This window comes from Engystomops pustulosus, chromosome 4 (assembly GCF_040894005.1).
Source record: "Engystomops pustulosus chromosome 4, aEngPut4.maternal, whole genome shotgun sequence".
Classification (NCBI taxonomy): domain Eukaryota; kingdom Metazoa; phylum Chordata; class Amphibia; order Anura; family Leptodactylidae; genus Engystomops; species Engystomops pustulosus.
In genome coordinates this window covers 162,560,867-162,583,910 of record NC_092414.1, presented here as the reverse complement: position 1 = coordinate 162,583,910, position 23,044 = coordinate 162,560,867, and the positions used below count along the sequence as shown (strand labels likewise).

At 42.1% G+C, this 23,044-nt stretch overlaps 1 protein-coding gene across 3 annotated transcripts in view; it reads left to right on the top strand.

Moving 5' to 3' along the window:
- CRTC3 (CREB regulated transcription coactivator 3) overlaps nt 1–23,044 on the top strand; it is a 79,845-nt gene that overhangs the window by 24,919 nt on the left and 31,882 nt on the right. For 2 of the 3 annotated variants that reach the window (XM_072148359.1, XM_072148357.1), the window contains exons 3-5: nt 8,204–8,323; nt 17,987–18,048; nt 22,890–22,952. In XM_072148359.1, the coding sequence (XP_072004460.1) occupies nt 8,204–8,323; nt 17,987–18,048; nt 22,890–22,952 (245 nt within the window). The remainder of the gene's footprint in view (nt 1–8,203; nt 8,324–17,986; nt 18,049–22,889; nt 22,953–23,044) is intronic. The other variant, XM_072148358.1, reaches the window with a different exon arrangement.

Here is a 23,044-nt window from a genome sequence, read left to right as displayed (position 1 = left end):
TGCTCTGGCATGATCTCCAGCCCTAAGGCCATTGCGATATTGTAAAGCTATGCTGTCACTCCTGCAGCCGGCTATGTAGTAAGAGCCTTAGATGGTCCGTAGAATAATACGTTAGCATTAGTTCTGCCAGTTCTAGTCGACTTGTGTTTTTTTTGTGGACAGACAGCCAGGTTTTTACGTGGTTCTGATGCTCTTACCTACTAGACGTGGCATCAGATGTCCGTGGCAGCAGCTAGTACTCCTCTGATGCAGAAATTACTTGACTCTGAAGTCTTGAGAAATAAGGCCACCGAACATATGACAGGCCACAGCCACCAATGATGCATCCTGGGCTGAGCTGCGCTGGCGGCACAACTACGGCAGTTGTGATCTGTCGAAGGTTTGAGAAAAAACCTGCGAATATTCAGCTCCGTGCCCACCCACTCCGCCCCCATAGATCTTCTGGTTCATTATCATGATTTTAGAAGGATTTAACGTGGCCATGCCACAGTCACATTGGCTGGGTCTATCTTGATGGTAGATGTCCTTTTACATTACAATTTGCTAAATCCTTACCTTTCCTGAAATCTGTCATTGAGAGTCCCATATGTGTATGATGGTCAGTCCACCTGCAAATTCAGCATCTTTTATTTAATTTGAGTAGCTTTACAACAAGATACCAGCATATTAATAAACTATAACAGTTTAAAGAGAACCTGGCGGGCAAATTAACCACCCAAAGCTAAATATATTTTCATAAACTGCCATTAGAAAGCATTGCCTCTATCCCTTCATTGTCCCTCTACATGCCTGTAAACTTAAGCAATGAGGTCCTAAATCTGTATGCAAATGACCTTAGAAGGGTCCAATGAATCAATGATATTCAGCTGTTCAGCTTATTCATGTGTGAGGCACAGCCACACCGCCAGTGCTTGACTGACAGCCTGTATAATGATGTGACACTCCTGGTTCTGGCTGCCTCTATATACTTCCTGATTCTGGCGGCCTTCTGAAGCCTCTTGGTATGAGATACTCCTATACACATGAATGACAGCCTGTATAATGATCTCACACTCCTGGTGCTGGCTTCTCTCTATACTTCCTGGTTCTGGCACCCCCTGCGGCCTATGAGTGTATGAGATACACCTATATACATGACTGACAGCCTGTATAATGATGTGACACTCCTGGTGATGGCACCCCCTGCAGCCTGTGTGTGTATGAGATGCTCATATACACATGACTGACGGCCTGTATAATGATGTGACACTCCTGGTGCTGGCTCCTCTATGTGCTTCCTGGTTCTGGCGGCCCCTACATCCTGTGTGTGTGAGATACTCCTATACACATGGCTGAATCCTGTAGTAGTTGTGACAGCCTGACATGCTGTTACTCCTATACTTGTGTAGCTGCTGTCTGTGTCTCTCTCCATGTGCCAAGCATATAACAAAGAAAATCAGATTTTACAATGATTAGAGTATGAATTGACTTGATAAATGCTGGGATGGATCCTTGTGAGCTGCTCCAATTGGTATTGGTGACGTAATTGGTGACAGAGACCTGATGACAGGTGTCCTTGAAAACAAGGGTCTTCTTTGCCGTGTGACCAAAGGAATTCCTAAGCTGTAATACATTTTATGATGTATTTCCGACTCCACTTCAGGATTCCCCCGCTGAATCTTTGATCTCTTGTCCTACTGAGATGTGATTGTTTGTACCTGTGGTGAGTACGGAGTGTGATAGGGCTCAATTCTAGAACTTCCTTCCTTTCCAGCCTTATCAAAGATTTTAGGATGTGTCTGTTCCTGTGCTTGTCCCTATGATGTGGATAATAACGCTGATAATTGGATGGTTTGTGTTTTGGCTCCTGGATTGGACATTCACCTTGTGTTTTATACAAAGGCTCATCATAACCCATGTAAATTGGGAACGCTTCAGTGCAAACAAAAAATGGATGGCGTGTTGTGTCTTTGTTTCCCCATAGGAACTTATAAAAGAAAAAAAAAAGTGGCATACTTGTATTTGTTAGATTTTACTCTGCACACTTTTCTATCCCACTGCACGTACATAGATTTTTTTTTTCCGATTATTTGCACCTTATGTTCTAAACCTTGCAGTTCCCGTATTCGCGTGACTCGGTTTTCAGTGAATTGTCGCCTCTCTGAAGATATTCAGGAACCTCATGGGCCCCAAAGGGGGAGAGGACTTGGAAAGAGTCTTTATAGCTGTGAAGAGGCAGCTTGGAAAGTTGTTTACTGACCCTTTGGACTGTGCAGCAAGCATTATACAAATATTACCATCGAGGGATAATCCATGTAGAGACACTTTTATGGAAGTTACAGCTCATACTCTCTGTATTGGATGAGTTTCCTTCACTTTGAGACCATAATCTTAAAGTCCCACGACTCCTCTCACAAAGTAAAGTTACCAAAAAATGTTTCTGTTCTGAATTTTTTTTTTTTTTTTTGTTTTGTTTGTTTTTATTTCCTGAATGAATTGTGCAGTCCTAAATTTTCACTTATGACCACACAGAACAAAATCGGACTGAAAACCTTGACAATTGATTGACAATTATTCAGTTTATAGCTGACCAAACGCTGTTGAAACTCTAATTTCTAATAACGCTGACATTAAGCGGCCATAAGTTAATGGTTTCACTTTTTTTTTTCTTACCAGTAGTAAGGATAGAATTATAGACATTTCTTTGAATAGAACAGATTGTTTAATTAATATACTTAAAGGGGTTGTCCACCTTCAACAAATAATTGATATTGTTTGGATATTGAAAGGTTTTTACAATTTTCCAATATACTTTCTGTAACCGTCCCCCCGTCCCCCCTTTTTTTTTTTTAAATAGATCTCTGCTTGCGGTCTTGTATAGAAAGCTTCTACGTTTATGCACAGTAAAAAAAAAACGTATCCATGGTCATGTGATGTCGCACAGGTGCACGGCTCATTGTATCACACCACTCTGATTACTCCCTGTGATACTAACTGCTCGTGCACCTGTGTGACATCACATGCCCATGGACAGATTTCTATCCACTGGAAGTAAACATAGAAGCTTTCTATGGCAGGACAGCAAGCAGAGATCTAGAAGACTGCGAGGAACTCATACAGAAAGTATATTGGAAAATTGCGTAACTTTTTTTTTTCCCAAACAATATCAAGTGGGAAACCCCTTTTAAGAGAACAAATCCTAGGATTAAATTGAGTGGCAAAAAATTGTACAATGTTAGAATTTTTTTAAAGTATGTTTAGCGTGATCATTTCAGTGTTAGACTTTGTGTCTGATACATGTTCAGGAATGTGCAGACACATTCTCAACGTTTCACTTATTTCCTCAAAAGTTCAAAAGACTGTAGAAATCTATGAGAATACCAGTGGCATGTTTTAAAGTGGTTTTATCAAGACTATATTTTTCTTACTGAGAGTAAGACTAGGTCTGATCAAATCACACATTTTATTTTTAAAGTCTTCTTGGAATATTGAGTGACAGGTGGAGGAATTTTACCCATAGGACAGTGGTGGCGAACCTATGCCACGGGTGCCAGAGGTGGCACTCGGAGCCCTTTCTGTGGGCACACAGGCCTTCACCCCAACACATAGTTTGCCAGATACGTCTCAAGGCTTTCTCCTGTGGTCCATTACAGCCCAGGATGCGCCATGCTCAGCGCTATTTTAAAGCGACATCCTTGACTGCCAGGACTACAGGAGGAGCGGGAAGGGCTGGATAGAGATGGATTGTCATTGGAGCTCCTGCTCTGGGTTCCCTGATTCTTCCTCTTTAGGGGACCCTGGAGGGAAGCTACAATCCAAATTTCTCCATCTTTCTATCGCATTGGTGAATTCAGTTGGCCAATACGATTAAAACCTGTGATACAGCAGGGATCAATAAGTTACTGCTTAAATTGTCATGTTGGCACTTTGCGACATATAAGTGAGTTTTGGTTGTAGTTTGGGCACCCTGTCTCCAAAAGGTTCGCCATCACTGCCATAGGAGATGGTTGCCGGCTATTTTTGACAGCCTGCAGTCTGCTTTGCAGTTTGTAGAATTTTTTTGGTTGTGCCAACTGTGAGTTTTTCACTTGAATGGAATCAAGTGAGCAAGATTTTATTCAACTTTGTCTAAGGGAGGTGAAAAGATGGAGATGGTTACCTGTTAGACTGTATATGTTGTAGGTGCTTGGTAACACAGAATTATTAGATAAAAGTTTAATCTAATGGTTCTACGCTTTATTAGAGCAGTGTTAGTTTGTTGGGGTGTACCGTTCACTGAGAGTTTTCTGAGTTTTTTTTTTTGTTTGTTTGTTTTTCACTAGAAAATATTTACATATAAAATTAAAATTCCTATACCGGTTTAAAAAAAATTAAGTGGATTTCTCAAGACTCATTTGCTTTAATAGTATCCATGGCAGATATCAGAGGCTAGGCCAGAGATCGCAATAACGCCTCTACAAGCGTCTATGACGCATGCAGAGGCTCATTTACGCTCCAAAAAAACCACCAAGCGTATAAATACGCTTGGTGATGTAATTGTGTAAGCGCTGTCTGGCTCTCGGCATTAGTGATGTGCAGCTGCCGCCTGCTAGTGTGTAAGGACAGAGCGGACAGCGGAGCTCAGACAGAGAGCAGTCACGTGCCCTGCACACTGACCACTACACTGCGGAGATGTAACTGCTCCTCCCCCGCAGAAGAGGAGCTCAGGCCACGCCCCCTCAGCACGGAGCAGTCACTGTCTTCTCCCAGCTGCTCTGTGTCCAGTGTCACTAGCATATAGGGAGCAGCAGGGGAATCACATTACATTGAGGGCAAGGCACAGGCAGGAGGACAGGACATGTGACCTTTTCTGGGGTCTCAGCTCCTCCTCCCCTCCTGACCCGACTCTCTAGTTCTAATAGATACAGCTCCACATGCGCACTAGCAGACTTGGCAGAGTGAGAAAGAAGGAGAGTGGAGAAGTGTTTGATTCCAAAGGTGTTTGTTGTCATCTGTGGGGGTCCTGTGTCTGCTGTGGGGGTCCTGTGCCTGCTGTGGTGTTCTCACAGGTTTGTGTGACTGACCTATTCCCAGGGAGTTCAATTAATTAATAGTGGTTACCTGAGCCTGACATAACATGTATTCAATAAAGTACAAAATAGTTATGATTGAGGTTCTATGCATGGGTGGACTGCATGGGACACAGGAGGGGACAGTGCTTGTACAATGGTCCCCAGAGCTTACAATCTATGAGGAGGGGGGGGGGGGGTGTGCAGGAGATAACAGTCCTTATACAATGGTCACAAGAGCTTATAGTCTATGAGGAGTAGGGGACACAGGAGATGACAGCGCTTGTACAATGGTCACAAGAGCTTACAATCTATGAGAAGGAGGAGGGGACACAGGAGATGACAGTGCTTGTACAATGATCCAGGCATTTCAAGTAAGGGATAAAATAAATAAATACCCCAAGACTGTGTTCACATTGTATTGAAACTCATTCTGTTGAACAAAATCCTCCCCGAACCAAAACACTTGTGCTCAGTAAGTAGCAACTTTATCGCGGCCAAATACATCTTGCTAGTTATTGAACGCAAGTGCATTGTTCAGAAGGCTTATGTTTTTGGGAAGGACTACCGCTTGATACACTTTAGTAAAAAATAAACTCAACACCCCAAAAATAAATATTAAATAAATTTAGTGGCGGCAGCCCCAGCCTGCTCAGCGTGGGGAGGTAGGGGGTTTGGCGCTGGCTATTAACAATGTATACGACTAGGAGTTGTATATTTGTATTACTGAAAATTCCATACTCTTCCTCGGATGAAAATAATCCTTAAAAATGGTGAGAGGAGTATTACCCTTCTGGATAAATGTTAGTGCGACCTCTGGGCTAGGCCTTGTATTTCACATTATCAGTTTGCATATTTAGTTTGGCTTCCACAGGGAAAGCGATGAAATATCATTTTCTTTCTTCAATGTGAATTAAGCAGGAATTCTCTTCTCATTCCAAAAAGTTGGGTATAGAATTGTTTTTGTGAATTAAATATTGGCCAGGAGGACATCCTAAATCTCCACTTGCTGCATCATGATGAACCCTACACACAAATTCTTGAAAGTCATGCCTGTTGCCAAGGAGGCTGCCTCAAAAGGTAACCAGAAGAGGCAATAGGGCAGATTTATCAAGGTGTCTAAGGCTGGATTCACACGACCGGTGCCCGCCTTACCGTAGCAGGGCGGGCACACGGCAGCGCGCGGAGAGAGGAGGAGGGGGAGAGCACTGCTCACCCCCGCCCCTCTCCATAGGGATACATGGCGCACGGCGCCGTATGCCCTGAAAAAATAGGACATGTCCTATTTTTTCACGGGGTACCACTCCCGTAGGGCGCAGCGCGCCCATTGCCGTCTATGGGGGATGTACACTCACCGGTCACTTTATTAGGTACACCATGCTAGTAACGGGTTGGACCCCCTTTTGCCTTCAGAACTGCCTCAATTCTTCATGGCATAGATTCAACAAGGTGCTGGAAGCATTCCTCAGAGATTTTGGTCCATATTGACATGATGGCATCACACAGTTGCCGCAGATTTGTCGGCTGCACATCCATGATGCGAATCTCCCGTTCCACCACATCCCAAAAATGCTCTATTGGATTGAGATCTGGTGACTGTGGAGTCCATTTGAGTACAGTGAACTCATTGTCATGTTCAAGAAACCAGTCTGAGATGATTCCAGCTTTATGACATGGCACATTATCCTGCTGAAAGTAGCCATCAGATGTTGGGTACATTGTGGTCATAAAGGGATGGACCTGGTCAGCAACAATACTTACGTAGGCTGTGGCATTGCAACGATGCTCAATTGGTACCAAGGGGCCCAAAGAGTGGCAAGAAAATATTCCCCACACCATGACACCACCACCACCAGCCTGAACCGTTGATACAAGGCAGGATGGATCTATACTTTCATGTTGTTGATGCCAAATTCTGACCCTACCATCCTATTGTCGCAGCAGAAATCGAGACTCATCAGACCAGGCAACGTTTTTCCAATCTTCTACTGTCCAATTTCGATGAGCTTGTGCAAATTGTAGCCTCAGTTTCCTGTTCTTAGCTGAAAGGAGTGGCACCCGGTGTGGTCTTCTGCTGCTGTAGCCCATCTGCCTCAAAGTTCGACGTACTGTGCTTTCAGAGATGCTCTTCTGCCTACCTTGGTTGTAACAGGTGGCGATTTGAGTCACTGTTGCCTTTCTATCAGCTTGAACCAGTCTGCCCATTCTCCTCTGACCTCTGGCATCAAAAAGGCATTTCCGCCCACAGAACTGCCGCTCACTGGATGTTTTTTCTTTTTTGGACCATTCTCTGTAAACCCTAGAGATGGTTGTGCGTGAAAATCCCAGTAGATCAGCAGTTTCTGAAATACTCAGACCAGCCCTTCTGGCACCAACAACCATGCCACGTTCAAAGGCACTCAAATCACCTTTCTTCCCCATACTGATGCTCGGTTTGAACTGCAGGAGATTGTCTTGACCATGTCTACATGCCTAAATGCACTGAGTTGCCGCCATGTGATTGGCTGATTAGAAATTAAGTGTTAATGAGCAGTTGGACAGGTGGGTGTATATCGGCAGTATATACATCCCCCCTTGCGGTAGTGTGAATTCAGCCTAAAAGTAAGAATGTTCTTGGTTGCACGTGGCAGCCAATAACAGCTCAGCTTTCATTTCACCAGAGTTCATGAATATTTTAAAGGGGAGCTGTGATTGATTCCTATGGGCAAATAAGATCAGTCTTACTTTTAGACAGCTTGATAAATCTGCTCCAATGTTCATTATACCATCCTGGAAAACATATTTGCATATTTCCCAACCTGCACCTGGCATTCACAGTATAATTAGTTGTTTCATCTCTTTGTACAATGTATTCTATGAGCTGTGGTATTCTAAGGACTTTGTACTTATGCAATTTATGTTAGAGATTTTTGTTGTTTTGGTGTATACTTGTGCTCAGTACCAGCACCAAATCCATATAATCCGCATTTGCATGCCTTGCAGTCTCACTATTTTTTGGTAGAGCTTGTGACTCCTCCTAAAAGCCATGGTTAGGATGTGGTCTCCAGTTTTCTGGTACCAGTGGCTGCGGGCATGACATTATACAGACCTGCTTTGAGCATTTATTATTAATGTCCATGTTTGGTGTTCCTTTTTTAGCACTGCTAATGTTGCCTCTCTTTTTTTTTTTTTTGCAGGCTTCCTTTCAACCGGCAGATAATATACGAGGTATGAGGCACCATGGGCTGGTGGAAAGAGTTTCACGTAATCGCCTTCATTCCCCTCTGCACAGACCTGTGGAGAAGCATGGACGTCAAATATCCTTTAAGGTTGATGAAAAGGGCAAAGCGAAGCTGGTTGTAGCGCTGGCGTTCCTGTAGCGACTGTACAATTTCACCTCTTCGTAGGGCTGCTTCACTTCATGTAAACAATGAAATCTTGTCCAGATTCCAGCTCATTAGAATACCTCTTCCAGCAGCGAGCACTTATCCCATTAGGACATGACTCTGCGCATTTTATTTATTTTATGCCCAGTTTATAACTTTTATTGTGGTGTTGCAATTGTATCTGTGCTTTATGACCATTCCCTGTGCACTTGGGTTGGTGGTAAAGGTTTTTTCATTTATTTATATTTGTTCTTCTATTGGTATTCTTTGTAGTGTTTTTTTTCCCTTTTTTTTTTTTAATTTTTTTATTTAATCTAAAACCATACAGAATACACTTCAGTGGAGAAAAAAAAATCCGGAAAGTATCCAGGCCCTGTGTTTCCTCATAATGGGAGACAGGACGTAACTGTATAAATCTTCACAGGGTTGCTTAAAGAGAAACATTCGGGGCGATTTGGGACACTAAAACTTATGGGCATGTGGTTTAGTAACCCAAAGGTTTTCACTGTGGCCATTATAAAACAAAAAGAAAAAAAAAAACTTTATCTAGAGATGAGTCCAATAGCACATTGGACCATAGTTGTACACCCCTGCTTCTTGTGCGGTGAGGCTAGGATGCACTACAGTGGCTTCACTGCCAGGAGATCCGGACCAAAGCAAGTTTGTTTTTTCCTTAGCGAACATAAAGAGAAAAGAGTAATAGACGATTTGGGAAACTAAACCACCAGTACCTGACAGGTTCCCTTTGAACAAAATTTGGTTGACAAATGGTTCTTTCAGTGACCTAAATACCTAAAACAACACCATGGGGGAGATTTATCAGAAGTGTGTGAGAGCAGAACTGTTATAGTTGCCCATGGCACCCAATCAGAACCCAGCTTTCTTTTTCCCCACAGCTGTTTATAAAATGAAAGCTGCGTTCTGATTGGTTCCACTCTGACACTTGTTGGCAGAGTGTTGTCAATTGTTCTGACTTGTCTGGTGACATGGGATAAAAAATAATTCAGAGTTTAACATGTATTTTTGTTATGACACATTCCCATTAAAGTAGTGCCCCTGGATCATGTAGATATAGCAAAACATAAGTGCACTTCAAATTGACTTTACTTCTCTCTGATGCTGTTACCTAGGAAGGTGCTACAGATACATAGGAGAGCACAATCTCACCACCTTGCTACAATGCAATGGAGACCACATAGTGCTAGTCTCCACCTACTTGTCTGGGAAAACTAAGTGATGGAGCATGGAGAGGGGGAATCTGCTACAAATGCATCAAATACAAGTCCTTTAATGGCTAGAAATTGTTACTCCCCTTTATACTTTACATGAAAGGATTACATTTAGTCACTTATGGTTTCAGGTTGGATGGATTGTTTTATTTTCCTCTCCACAGAACAGTTTGTGTGATTGGAAACAATGGGCCTTCCCTGTAGCGGTCAGATTGGACATTTTTTTTTCCCATTATACATGTAGACCTATACGTGGATATGTGGTCAGTGAGTGCTGACTGCCAGGAATTGCCCACATATTGGAGAAGTGGCTTAGATGGGGCAACACATTCGCCATTCCTCTATATTGAATAGCACAAAATCCTATCCTGGGTCCTAATGAGAACTAAACCTGTATTTTACATGGGGAGATTGGGTGTTGTACTGTATCTATCATGCATAAGGCTTCTTCCTTCCATGATGCTGAAGTTAATGCTATCGTGTCATGGCATATACCGGCCCTAACACAGGAGCCAGTGACAGATTCTGTTTTCTTTTATTTTTATATCTCTGGCCGTCATTCTGAATGTAAATTCTTATGTGTACAGTGTCTTGTGCAGCGATTTCATGTGTAGTCTTCTTTGTGCTGGGGCTTGGACAGGTGAGTGCTGTAGGTTGAGTGATTCATCTTATTTTCTAAAAGTTATTACAGTTTTGTAAAATGATTATGAGATTTCTTGACTCTTTTATTGGCGGGATCAAGGCTTTTAATACCACGTTAAAACAAGTAACCTCTAATTTTCTGCTAATGTGTAAGTTTTATATGTTGAAACATGCGATTCTGAAATGCGACTCGCAGTTCGCTGGGTACGGCCGGCTCGCATTTCTTATACCTGTGTGGTGAGGGGCTTCAGAGGCTTCATACCCATCAGCAATAAAATTAGAGGTAAGACTGTGAAACAGACAGAATGGCGCAGGGTAGGATCAGACGCTTCTGATGTGGCATTTGGGGAAAAAAAATGCACAAGGAGTTGATAGAAATGCAAAGTACTTTCCTTAGATGAATGTGTAGCATTGCCAGGCTCCTTCTACTTACAGGGAGGGGAATATTGTCAGTAGGGATACTGTATTTCTTCCCCAGTCTATTCATATCTTCTACTGTATTTAACCTATTCATGTCTATTCTTGTTTTTGTCATTTTTTGGGATTACCAGGTCATTTATATTTAATTTTTCTAACTTTTAGTAACCATAGGCATCTGAAAAAGAAAAGCCGGGACTTTTAGGGTGTTGGCCATTTCTCTTCTAGTTGTGTAGCTGTTGGGTGCAGAATATTAGGTAATTTACCAGTACACATTCATTAAATGTTCTGCACCACTTTCTTGGAATGGGCAGTAAAGCCTCCTGGTTTAGAAATGGCCTTTTACCTAATCCGCAGCTAGTTGTGACCATAAGGGCACAGGGCACCCCTTTCTCCAGTACAGGGGAGTGACGGTAATGAGACTGGATACTATCATAATGGCCTGGAAAGTAAATTAGTCATCTGCAGTTAGTAGACCCTCCATTTGCTGCCGCTTTGTGGACATGAATGACTGGCTGATACAAGGCATCTCTGAACCATCAAGTGAGTGGCAACCTACTTCGCAGCACTGAGTGAAAGCTGGAGAAGACTTCTGATTACCGTATTTTTCGTCCTATAAGGCACACCAAAAATCCTTTGATTTTTCTCAGGAATCAAAGGTGCGCATTATAGTCCAGTGCGCCTTATATATGAACCTTACTTACAGACAACAGCTGTCTTGAACTGTGCACAGGTCTGCCACCTGCTGGTCATTCATCCTTATACTCAGGTGCGCCTTATAATCCGGTGTGCCTTATATGTGAACCTAGACGTTTTAGCAGGCATTTAATGATGGTGCGCCTTATAATCCAGAGCGACTTTATAGTCTGAAAAATACGGTACCACACAGCAGAATGGAGCTGTGGATCATCTCAATACAGAAATGCACTTTACACTTAAATGAAACCTACCATGAGGAATCTCCCATCAGAAGTAGATGTGATGTTAGATTCCTCCTCCCTGCCTCTGCCCTAATCCGTAATTTAATCATTCAGGAACATAACCTAACTTGGTAAATAAACTTTATTTTTGTAATAAGTAAATTAGCTGCAGAGGCTACTGGGGAATGTAGTAGCCTGGCCGGGCACTGGGAGCTAAGGATACTCCATGCCCAATTAACCACTGCTGGTACATATTCCTAAAAAATATATATATTTTTTTTTTAATACGTCTGGTTCCATGATTCTTAAATTACAGATTAGGGCAGAGGCAGGCAGGAGGATGGTAGACTTCTGATGGTAGATTCCTCATGGTAGGTTTCCTTTAATGCATTTGTCGTGACCCGCAGCGCTGGATTACAATAAAAAGTTTCCCGCTTTTTCATGGTCAAAGCTTCTGACAGAAGCCAAATGATAGTCAATATGCAGGACTGGCCCAACTGTGGAACCAGTGAATCCATCAAGTGGACTCCCAACACCTGCCATTATGACAGCAGCCTCCTTCCATCCCCATGGGAATATTGTAATAATACTCAATGCGGCAGGATTGAATGCTTGAGAACTATTAATGTAGCTACTACAATCAATGGCTCCACACCTTAAAGGCACAGTTACTTTTGAGTTTGTAAGTGCTTCACATCGGGGGCACTTCCTGGCACACGTTGCACCTTGGATGCACCGCCAAATGATGACGCCACACTCCCACAGTAGTAGCGACAAGACGGAAGGTGCGGGCCCTCCACTATAGGTTAAAAGGGGTTGGCCACTCTTTAACATAAATTGCCCATGTGCCTTTACTGCCTTTATAATATTCCCTGACTGTTCACCAATTTATCATCCCTGATGCTTCCTTTAGTGCTGTGTGCAGACTCTCTGTGCATATTGTTGGATCTTTTGTATACATGTCTGAATACTGATAAATAGGAGGGACCTGCAGCAGGAGTTGATTACTCATCCTGCTGCTCCCCCTCCCAATTTCCCTGTGTCTGTCAGTGAGATGGACTGAGAGAAAAAAGACACACTGGAGGCTGCCCTTAGGATGGACTGAAGGAGTGAGAAATGGGAAGTTGCGTGGAGATGCAAAGTGCAGCATGTGGAGATCAGGGAAAGGCTGAAGATCTCACAGGAGGCAATGACACAGGTGCATATACATGCAGAGACACGTCTAATGGAAGAGATTTATTGAAAAGAAGCCAGCCCCTTTAAATACACCTGACACACTCTGACCACTGTGACCTGGTGAAGCTCTCTGGATGCTTTACTTTAGTCTCAGGCTGCAATGATCAGCTGCAAGGTGTCTGTAATAGAAGTTTTATTGATAATCCATGTTCCCACGACAGCAAAACATTTTATAAAACCAATGATAATAGTGAACAAGAAAAAAAAAGGGGTGGGGGGGGGGATTTCTTCTACATGCTGAACTGGTAGAAAAGATGTGCGAAGTTTGCACAGGAAATCTGTGATAGGATCACTAGCATAAGGCTAGCCGGAAATGTTGTGAGAAACGTGTGCAGGATGCACCATTATCCTGCAGAGTTTAACCCATAGACCGCCACGAGCTGTGGAGCGATCGGATAGGAGGTGTCACTGGTTAGCTAATGTTAGGTCAGACTATGAAGACAACCGCCTTGCTTTTAGAAACATTTGCAGGACATTTACCATTGTTGGACAATTTTTGTTTTTGTCTAATCATTTGGCATCCTTCTATATATGGTGGTGAAGTTTAGAAGGACAATAACATAACAAAAAATGTTGCATATTAATTCTGGCAGCAGTATAATGTTATTGGATATGGATATGGTGCTCCTGGCATGCCCATGGAATTTACAAAGCATGATACTTGCCTCATTGTGTCCTACACATGCACAGGCGGTCCCCCACTTAAGGACACCCGACTTGAAGACGACCCCAGTTACAGATGGACCTCTCTGCCCACTGTGACCTCTGGTGAATGCTTTACTTTAGTCCCAGCACAAAAGTTTGAAAATCCATTTGTCCATTTTTATCTGGAGCTACAATTAAAAAATATACTTGTTCCGTAACCTGAGGAGGACTCACTGTATTGGTTTCTATCGTGGTGCTATTAATACTCAATACTTACTAGCCCCCTTGCTACGTGTAAAATGTATTTTCTATAATTCTCTTGTGTGAAATCTATAAAATATTTATTTGAAAATGAGTTAAGAAGATATTCTGCCTAAGATTGTCAAGTTTACAGCCACAAGAGTGTAATTTCAGATCCATTTAACTTCAGTACGTGAATCTTTTTTTTGTGTCCTGCTAAAGATAAGAATCTCCTCTTTTAGATGGCATTGGGCTGTTGACTATGGAACTGGAGATACAGACTGTAATAGATGTGGTTAGACATGGAAATAAAAATTCAGTTACTGCCTCTTATAACTGTGTATATCTTCATTTGTGTAGAGCATAACGCCATCTGATACAGTACATTCTTATTAGCTTTAATATGACGCCATATTTCTTGGTACTTTTGAACGGAAGTTAAGGTGCTTGTAAAGGGAGTGCAGCCTTAAAATTTGACAGCGTATAAACCTTTCAAATATGGTTAATATGACTCCTCCTTAATTGCTAAACGGGTGAGATTTCACATGAAATGGAATTCTAGAAAGGACATTTCATACCCTACTTCACAGAGCTTGTAGTTTAGGGGGGGTCAAATCTGTCGACTGGTTCCCAATTGAGCCTATAATTGTTTTTCAGATAATATCTTATAACAGTCTAAAGATAGAAACGGAGTAATACACCCCTTATTACCACACCACTGGTCTCCTCCCGTCTCTGTTCTTCCTGCTCCAGAGATGGCACGCCATGACACCTCACCGCCGCCAACATACACCAGTCATACAGTCAGTCTCGCTGTCCTACTTATTACAGGAAGGAGACTTGTAGGTAAAGGCCGCAGGGTTTACTCGCATTATGTCCCACGTGCTAACCGGTTATGAAGAGGACTGTAGTTGTAGTTGTTACTTAGAGACAATTGTGTAACCATTTGTTATTTGGCACATACTGATCAATTCAATGTATCAAAAAAAATTCATTAAATCGCACTGGTACTCGGCACTGTAACACTTATCCGTAGCTGTTTTGCCATTGCTCGCTGTGCTTTTACGTCTATCCTACGGTAAGTCCTGCAGGGCTGCTTGTGTCCTAGAAGTGGAGAAGCTTTGATGTCTGGTGATGGCGGAATGCTGCAGGTCGAGCCGGTACAGAGGGAAAGTCCTTGCTCCAGGGAAAGGTAGCTTCTTTTTTCTGCACAGACTTGTAAAACATGTTGGTCAGATGACCCTGACTTTTCATTTAAGCGTGACGTTTACATTCACATACTGTGTATTCATCTTGTACACTTGTATACTACGCCTCTCTCGAAAAAAATGTTCTCCATCAGAACTGGCACAATTCATACTCGGCTGTAATTTTACATAGGACTGCCAGGGAATTCCCTGTATTGCTGAACAATGCAGGCTCAGATGGTGACCATTACAGCTCTGCCACATATGTGCACAGCGAGATGGTGTGAAGCTGTGCAGAACACTAGTTCTTAGAGACAAAACACAATCCGCAGCCGTGTTGACATAGCAGTGAGTGGGAGGGTATTTTTCTGAAAAGATGAAATATGGATTGCCAAAGACACTCCTTGTTTGTACAACTAGCGTCTAATCCCTGCATCACAGCTGGAGTCCTTAGAGGGAATGCACTCAGACTTCAGTAAACTCTTCCTTCCTGTCTGTTTTACAATGTGTTTGTTGGTTCTTTGTATGTAACCTCTTCCTTGCTGGAAGAAGACACGGTTACAGCAGTAGAAGCGCAATAAAAATAGATTTATATATTTTCCTATGTTAAATATGGATTACTGGACAAGTCATTCATCTTTTAGAATTTATATTCTCGAACAGTATTTCTTGGGGTTGGAATTTGGGGTGGTCATCCAAAGAATGGCTGTCGCAGTTCACACTCAGATAAGCCTCATAATATGTGGTGTCGCCTTGTGGTTTCAGTGGGAAAAAAGTGTCCTCTTTGCTTTCTAATAAAATCATAGGAGGATCAGTTTAGTTGTGGACAAGTACTAAATAATCCAAAGGTAAAAGTCTGCCGCATGGAGGTGCTCTAGTAACACCCCAGTAGTACGCTTCAGGCACATTAGCATAATATTAAAAGTTGATTTTAGAAGGAGGTCGTGTATTACAAGTATAAACAGATTACCACAGTCAAAATGCCTGGATAAATGAGTGTCCCTTATTTATCATGCTTGATTTCTATGGTAGATTTCCTTTTTTAGAATTCACTATAACCTTCATTTATTCATTTCCATCTCTGCTGTTTCTGGGCTGTGTTGTCATGTGGGTGGTCCTTATTAGTAATTTACATCTGTGTTTGTACACTAATACTAGGAAAGCAACCCACCACTGATGATGACCACCCACACGAACCCCCCGGGTTACGTACAAGATAGGTTCTGCAGGTTTGTTCTTAAGTTGAATTTGTATGAAAGTCGGAAGTGTATACTTTGATTGTAGCTCCATGCAAAAAAAATTTGGGGTCTCTATGACTTTTAAAATGTTGGCTTGTCATAAGAACCAGGATTAACACTAAACCTTAATTGCAGACACCTGTGATAACTGTTACAGCTGTTTATTGTAGCCTAAGGCTAAAGTACAGTAAATTATCAATATCCAGAGGTCTGTTTGTATCTAGAGGTAGTCTGTAATTCAGGGACCGCCAGTAATGGAAATGGGGAAGAGTATAACAGATGCTGTTGCCATTGAAAATAATGGGATCAGTTTGGTCTACCTTTAGGGTCTCCTTTAAGTACAACATATAAATCTTTATATAGTCATATATCATATACTGCAGTACCTTGCATATCATGGGATACACGTACAAACCAAATAAGACGTTCCAGAGTAATACCATGGTCAGACTAAATACTATTAGAGTGAGCACCCTGCTTACCAGAGCTTACAGTCTATGAGAAAGAGGGGTTGAAACTGGAGGCTTAAATAGCAGCAATCTTGCAAGATATGAACAATAGACCAAAATAAGGCTAAAATATGTCTGCACAATAGCAATACTGTATTACACTATAATTACATATACCTTACTGCAAGTAGCCAATGGACTGAAACGGCAATACAATTGGGTAGATTTATCAAGTTTCTGAGGTTAATCTATTTCCAATGGAAACCAATCAGAGATCAGCTGTAATTTTAGGAACTGCTGTGGGAAAAAGAAAGCCAAGCTCTTATTGGTTTTTATTGGCAACTAGAACAGTTCTTCTCTAAGAGGCTTATGATAAATCTTCCCGAATGTGTATGAAATATATATAGAAAATATGTGTGTCTCTGTTCCCTAGTTATGCTTTCTATCATGGTATAAGTGTTAGTATATTGTCTTCCATGTCGGGCTCATTTCCCTGCAGATATGGCATGGAGAATGAGTAAAAGGTAATTGATCACAGACCGGATTTACCGGCTGATTACATAAAATACACTGTCAGTATAATGAGAACCCTATGGCAGCCATAGTATTGTCCTCTCATACTGTATACAGCTAGAACGCAGGATTTTTGCATCATTTTCTAGGAGACTCTTTGAGCTTCATAAAGCCTTTGAAGCAATATGTGCATTTATACAGCGAGCTCAGAATTGCATAACGTATAATTGTAGAAGCCATGTTATCAATCTGCATGACGTCGTCTCCTCCTCATCTGCTTCTGAGGTCTGAAGGCGTTCTGCTCCATGAAAACCAGGCTCACCCCTAGCCCTGACTGCTTGGTGAGATAAGTGCACCGCACAAGGTCTTTCCCAGTTCCCTGGCTCTAATGTTACAAGGTTATATTCCTATTAAATAGCCCACATGGCGCCAGATTTGCAGAGATGGGAAATGAAGTTTGTAAATATCTATTACATTGATAAGGTTGGCAGTGCTGCACATTGGACAGAGGAGTATTCTTCCTGTGCTGCACATTGACTATTAAAGAGTTAAATTTAAGGTTCTGTTCATTATTCCGTTTAATCATTCTGGGCTCTTCATTTGTATTTCTCAGATCACTACAATTGTCTTTTGTTCGGCTACGCTGCTTAGTACAGATTTAGTTACAGGCAGTAATTCAAGATTAGCTCTTGGTAAATGGGGCTGTAAATTCGGATTTCAGGCTCCATTCTCTGTAGGCCCTTGTTGAGTTTCAGGAGAAGCCTGGTTAGTGTCTGAGGCCTTGCTCAGGATGCCAACCACACCATAGAGCATAGGATCATATTGTGTCATGTGAATGTTCTCTTCTGGTCATCTGCTTTTCCTTTACTGTGAATCACTGTGACAGCTCTCCGTATGGATCGGTTTATCTCTCCCCTCCACCTGATAATAGCTGGAGAAGGTAAGAACAACAGTTTGCACTTTGTTTTCTCTTGGTCAGTGTAAAAAATAAAAAAATAAAAATTGGCTTGTCAATTTTTGTGTTTTCTGCAGGCTCCTTTACATCATATTATTATATGACTCATTACTAAACTAGTGAGTGTTTGGTCAGAATGATTTCTGCTTATGTGCCGGTCCTCTCTCTGCATCCAGTCTGGAAGTACAACCACATGGGATTTCACTTGATGAATTTAGTTAAAGGGGTTATCCGGGTATAAAAATTTACTTAGGGCCGGGCTGGGGTGGGCTATTTAAAAATAATAAACATGTACTTGCCCCATCTGGCGCTGCTGATGTCACGCACCGCGGTCTGTCTCATCTGTGCGCCGGTTTGTTTACAAGGGTGCACAGAGAGCTTCTGGCCGGCCGGAAGCTCTCATCCGACACCATCTCCCAGTGCTTACAATGCTGAGAGATAGGGATGGATGGGAGGAGCCGGCCACATCGCCAGCCGGTAGCTCCCTGTGCGTGGCTTCTGTGCCCCTGTAAACAAACAGGGGCACGGATCAAACGTACCGCGGCGCAGGACATCAACGGCGCCGGAGGAGGGAAGTAGACGTTTATTATTTTTAAATAGTGCTCCCCAGCCCGGCCCGAACTACATTTTTATGACCGGATAACCCCTTTAAATTACAGATTTAGAAGTAGCTCAAGACAGAGAACCTGTCAAGTGATTGCTGCTGACCTATCTGAGAGCAAGATACGATAAGGGTAGAGAAGCTGATATACAGGGATTATCAGGAAGTCCAAGGAGTCCTGGAGTTTATTCACTTTTTTTTCCTAAGAAATCTTGTCCAAATGACACAAACCCAAATTCTTGTCTGTACTCTGGACACAGGAGTCTCTCGTATGTATTCCACAGTGATCAAAAGCTTCCTCTGTATCAGTGTACATAGAAGGCTTAACGTTTTGGGGAAATTTTATTTGGAGCCAACATATTGGGGCAGATTTACTTACCCGGTCCTGTCGCGGTCCCGCGGTGTGTTGTCTGACGAGGGTTCGGGTCTGCCGCAATTCACAAAGGTTGTGCGTCCAATTTCCTTCATGTGTTGCTTCCGCGCTGAGATGTGCCGGAGTTCACCTTCTTCTTCCTGGTGCATGTAAGTGCTTGATGACAGGTTCCCTTTAAAGCAAGTCACTTATAAAAGGAAATATTGTTTAATCTATATTTCATAGTGTATTTCCAATGTATTTCCAAAACTACATGTGCCATCTTATAAAATGTCTCTTGTTTTCTTGAGTGCAGTATGTAAGAGCTGACATCCAGATATTACATCAGCATCTGAAATAGGATACCAGTCCCTGCTCACACGTTTCTAGTTGAGCTTGCCCCAATAAAACAGTGTGAAATTTGCCAAAGCTTAAGTTTCAGGACATCGGTTTCAGAAACGGCACGTCATAGACTGGCATTGGTTCATTTGTCCAATTTAAGTTCCCATCTGCAGAATCTTATTACCACTTGGTACATGTAGTACTGCCAGTTATTTGTTTACTTAGCATATTAATGTCAATAGACATGGGACTTAACACTTTGGGGAGGTTTTGTCTGTAATTTTGATGTTTAATAACTTTTCCACCTACAGGAGACATTGTTAAATTTCTCTCATTTACATTTTTTTGTATATGATTTGCATGCTTTTTTTTTACTTGTTCTCACTCCTTCATATCTCTCTGTCCAGTTTCCAGTGTACTAACTGCTTCCCTTCCATATTCTGTCCCAATCTCATGGCATGGGCCGAATAACCTGACACCTCCGGGGCATCGTCCTACACCTCCGTACTCCTGACGTCGTGGTCTTTGTATCCAGATGTTGCATTTGATGTGTGATCTAGACATCTGTGTAAACTTATGTACAACATTGACTTTGGCCAGAGTAGTAATTTATTCATAGTAAATCAGAATCCTTCAGCAGGCTTGGAGAAGGACGCTGTATGAGCTGATGTATAGCTGGGAGGTGATTGTGGTTGGCTTTTTGGCAGCTCAGAGCTAATTTTTATTTACAGAGGAAAGGAATGGGGTCAGCGGGTGCAGTTCCTGAAAGTCTCATACAGCAGAGTGCAGACGTTTAGTCATTATTGTAGATTTTGGTGTGAGTCAGTATTGCTTTATAGGCCTACAACAGAGCGGGCATGAAGAAGCCTTTCTGCTATTGCTTTCTGGTAGGTCTGTGGTCTGTCTGAAAGACGTGTAGCCAGATTTATATACAAGTGATGTCTTTAGATAAGTACACTGTTGGCATTTACAGCGCTACACTTAGCCTATGATGAGGATGGTTTCAACAGGTAAATAAATGTGGGCAACCTCAGGTTTATGGCCTGCAAAAACCTACTTCAAACCACCCCTTCTTAGCCTAACCTGCAAGAAGCGAGCTCCCCATTCATCGTAAGTTATCAGACATTGCTTGTAAGTTTGATAGGCCATGATGTGTAGTTGAGAACCGCTTCAATAAAGTTACAGCTAATAATTATATGCAGAATTGTGATTTTTATTAAATCCCTTTTATCTTGGATTACTTATGTAATATTGTAATATTATTAACTACAATAATTCTAGGGTCCCAAAGGAATTATTGACCGGCATAGGTGGGAATTGGATCTTTTATCTACCGCTCACACTCCCATCGAGTTCCTTTAACTGCCTGTATTTACTGCTGTGAAGCACACTGAACCACAAGGGCATCTGAAGTAACTTTTTCCCTCCAGCTTCTAAGAGTGACTCAGCTCAGACAAAAAGAAACTCTTGCCTCATTTGCATATGGCTTTGGAGGCCTTTTCTTTTAACGTAAGAGGAAAGTAAAGTAGCTAGAGACAATATGGCATTTAGTAGGAGTTAAAGGGGTATTCCCACCTCACTTACTATAGTTTAATTTTATCCCTTACCCAAAAAAAAAGTCTTCAATTCATTGTTATTTTTTTTTTAGTCAAATGACCTATATGCCCATAACATACTGTAAATGAGGATTACCTTCCCCTTTGCAGCGGCTCTGTGTTGACACTAGGTACGGCCACAGTCGCCCATCGTGCAGGCGCTTGGAAAGAGGCTACCTGGCTTCAGGACGTCTGCTGGGCATGCACCATAGCTTCACAGCTTTCCCGATCCTTCTAGCCTTACTGCGGGACAGCTGTGAAGTGCAACAGGGTGGCACTAGATGGAGAGAAGTTCTACTCGCTTCTCTTCCTCTAGTAGTGTCGCTGCTGCAGTACACAGCTGTCCTGCGGTAAGGCTCGAACAATTGTATGCCCAGTAGACGTCCTGATTTAGCAAGCAAGGTGGCTGGGAATGTATGTAAACTGCATTGGCTATGCTCATATTCCAGCTGGGAATTTCCATGCGCCTGCGCGGTCACCGCTGCTGACAAGCAGACGTTTCTAGTGTCCACACAGGGTTGTTGGTAAGCCCCATTTAGAGTATATTATACATAATTTTTTAAAAATAACAATGAATTAATGAAAAGGTTTTTTGGGGGGGATAGTGATTGCATTAACTAAAATGAGTCTATTTTATTAAGGGCAGGCTTTAATTACCTCTTAAGTCTGGAGAAGTTTTCAGGGCACATGTGGTTTCTGCTTTTCTTTCTTTCCCCCAGAAATTGAAATACATGTAATTTCTTTTTTTGACTTTGGAAATGTCAGCGAGTCTTTCTGCTTGTTCTGTGTTATTCTGCAGCTCTTATTAGGAGGGGCATAAAGTTGGCCTTGAAGCTAGGGCTTGAGACAGAACAGGAGGAGATCTATACCCTGACCTGGCTCTGTTTGGTAAAAGAAAGTCTTCCTGGCAAGTGAAATGATCTCAATAAAATAATTTCCAGTGAGAGAGGTCATAAGTGCAGCTGGTCTGCGTGTCCCACGCTCTGGATCCCCGGTGTCACTTGTTCCCATTGGCAACCACTTCATTGCCAGAGAACTTTCCTGAGTGTAAAACACTGAAAATTCTGCTCTTAACACTGTGAAGCCCAAAACAGCAAGTTCCTGTAAAACGCAGCGACATGCCAGAAAACACAACGGCTGCCAATCTCCCGCTGCCAACCTTTATTTATCTTTTTTCTGTTTTTCCATTTTAGTCAAACAATAAAAGTGACCACCAGCTGAGTCGTATAATGCCGACCCTTTAAGCAATTTCTGAGCTAGTTTAGAGAAATGATATGAAGTAATTGGGCAGTACATCAGCGGCCTGTGAGATGGCCTGGGTTTTGTCTTTTATAGGCGGTGATGTGTATGTTGCCATTCATGTAGCGACCTCCATAAACCTCTGCCGCCCTGTGATCGATGCCATGTACCATTAAGAGAAGCGCCGCAGCTTTTTCATTCCTGGAATCTTTCCTTTTATGACTCGGCCCTGGCTGTAATGAGCCCTAATTACTATTGTGCTTCTATACAATTAATTGTAGGTCTTCATTCCTTCGCTGACACTAATTTTAATATGAAACCTGCTATTCTAACTCCTGCCTTTAAGCACTGGAAACACTTGCAATGCCGAGCATTGGAAGATCTTTCAAGACACTTTTTTTTTTTCTTTTTTCCTTTTTTTTTAATCCTTTTTTTTTTTTTTTTTTGTTCTGACATCTTTACATCTTTCTTCATAATCAATTGCCGAAAACTTCCCCTCTAACCTGGTACCATTCCAGTTTTCAGTTCATTCTTGCGTTGTGACTCTTCTCCATTAAGTATTACTGCCCTTTTTGAGTCCTTTTTTTTCTTTGTCACAGCACTAACTTGGTACTACAGTGTGCACTATTTTTATTGGGATTTTAACTGATATGAAACATTTTATTCCTCTCCCCCCTCCTGACTTCTGTCTCTGAAGGCAGCATGCTACCTGGAGTGAAGAGAAACGGCCAGGATTTAGACTATTGTCTGCTCTCAACAGGTGAACATGTTAAAATATATATATTTTTTTAATAACTTTGGTACACATTTGACTTTTCTTTACAGAATATTTTTTTATTTGTTATTCGTTAT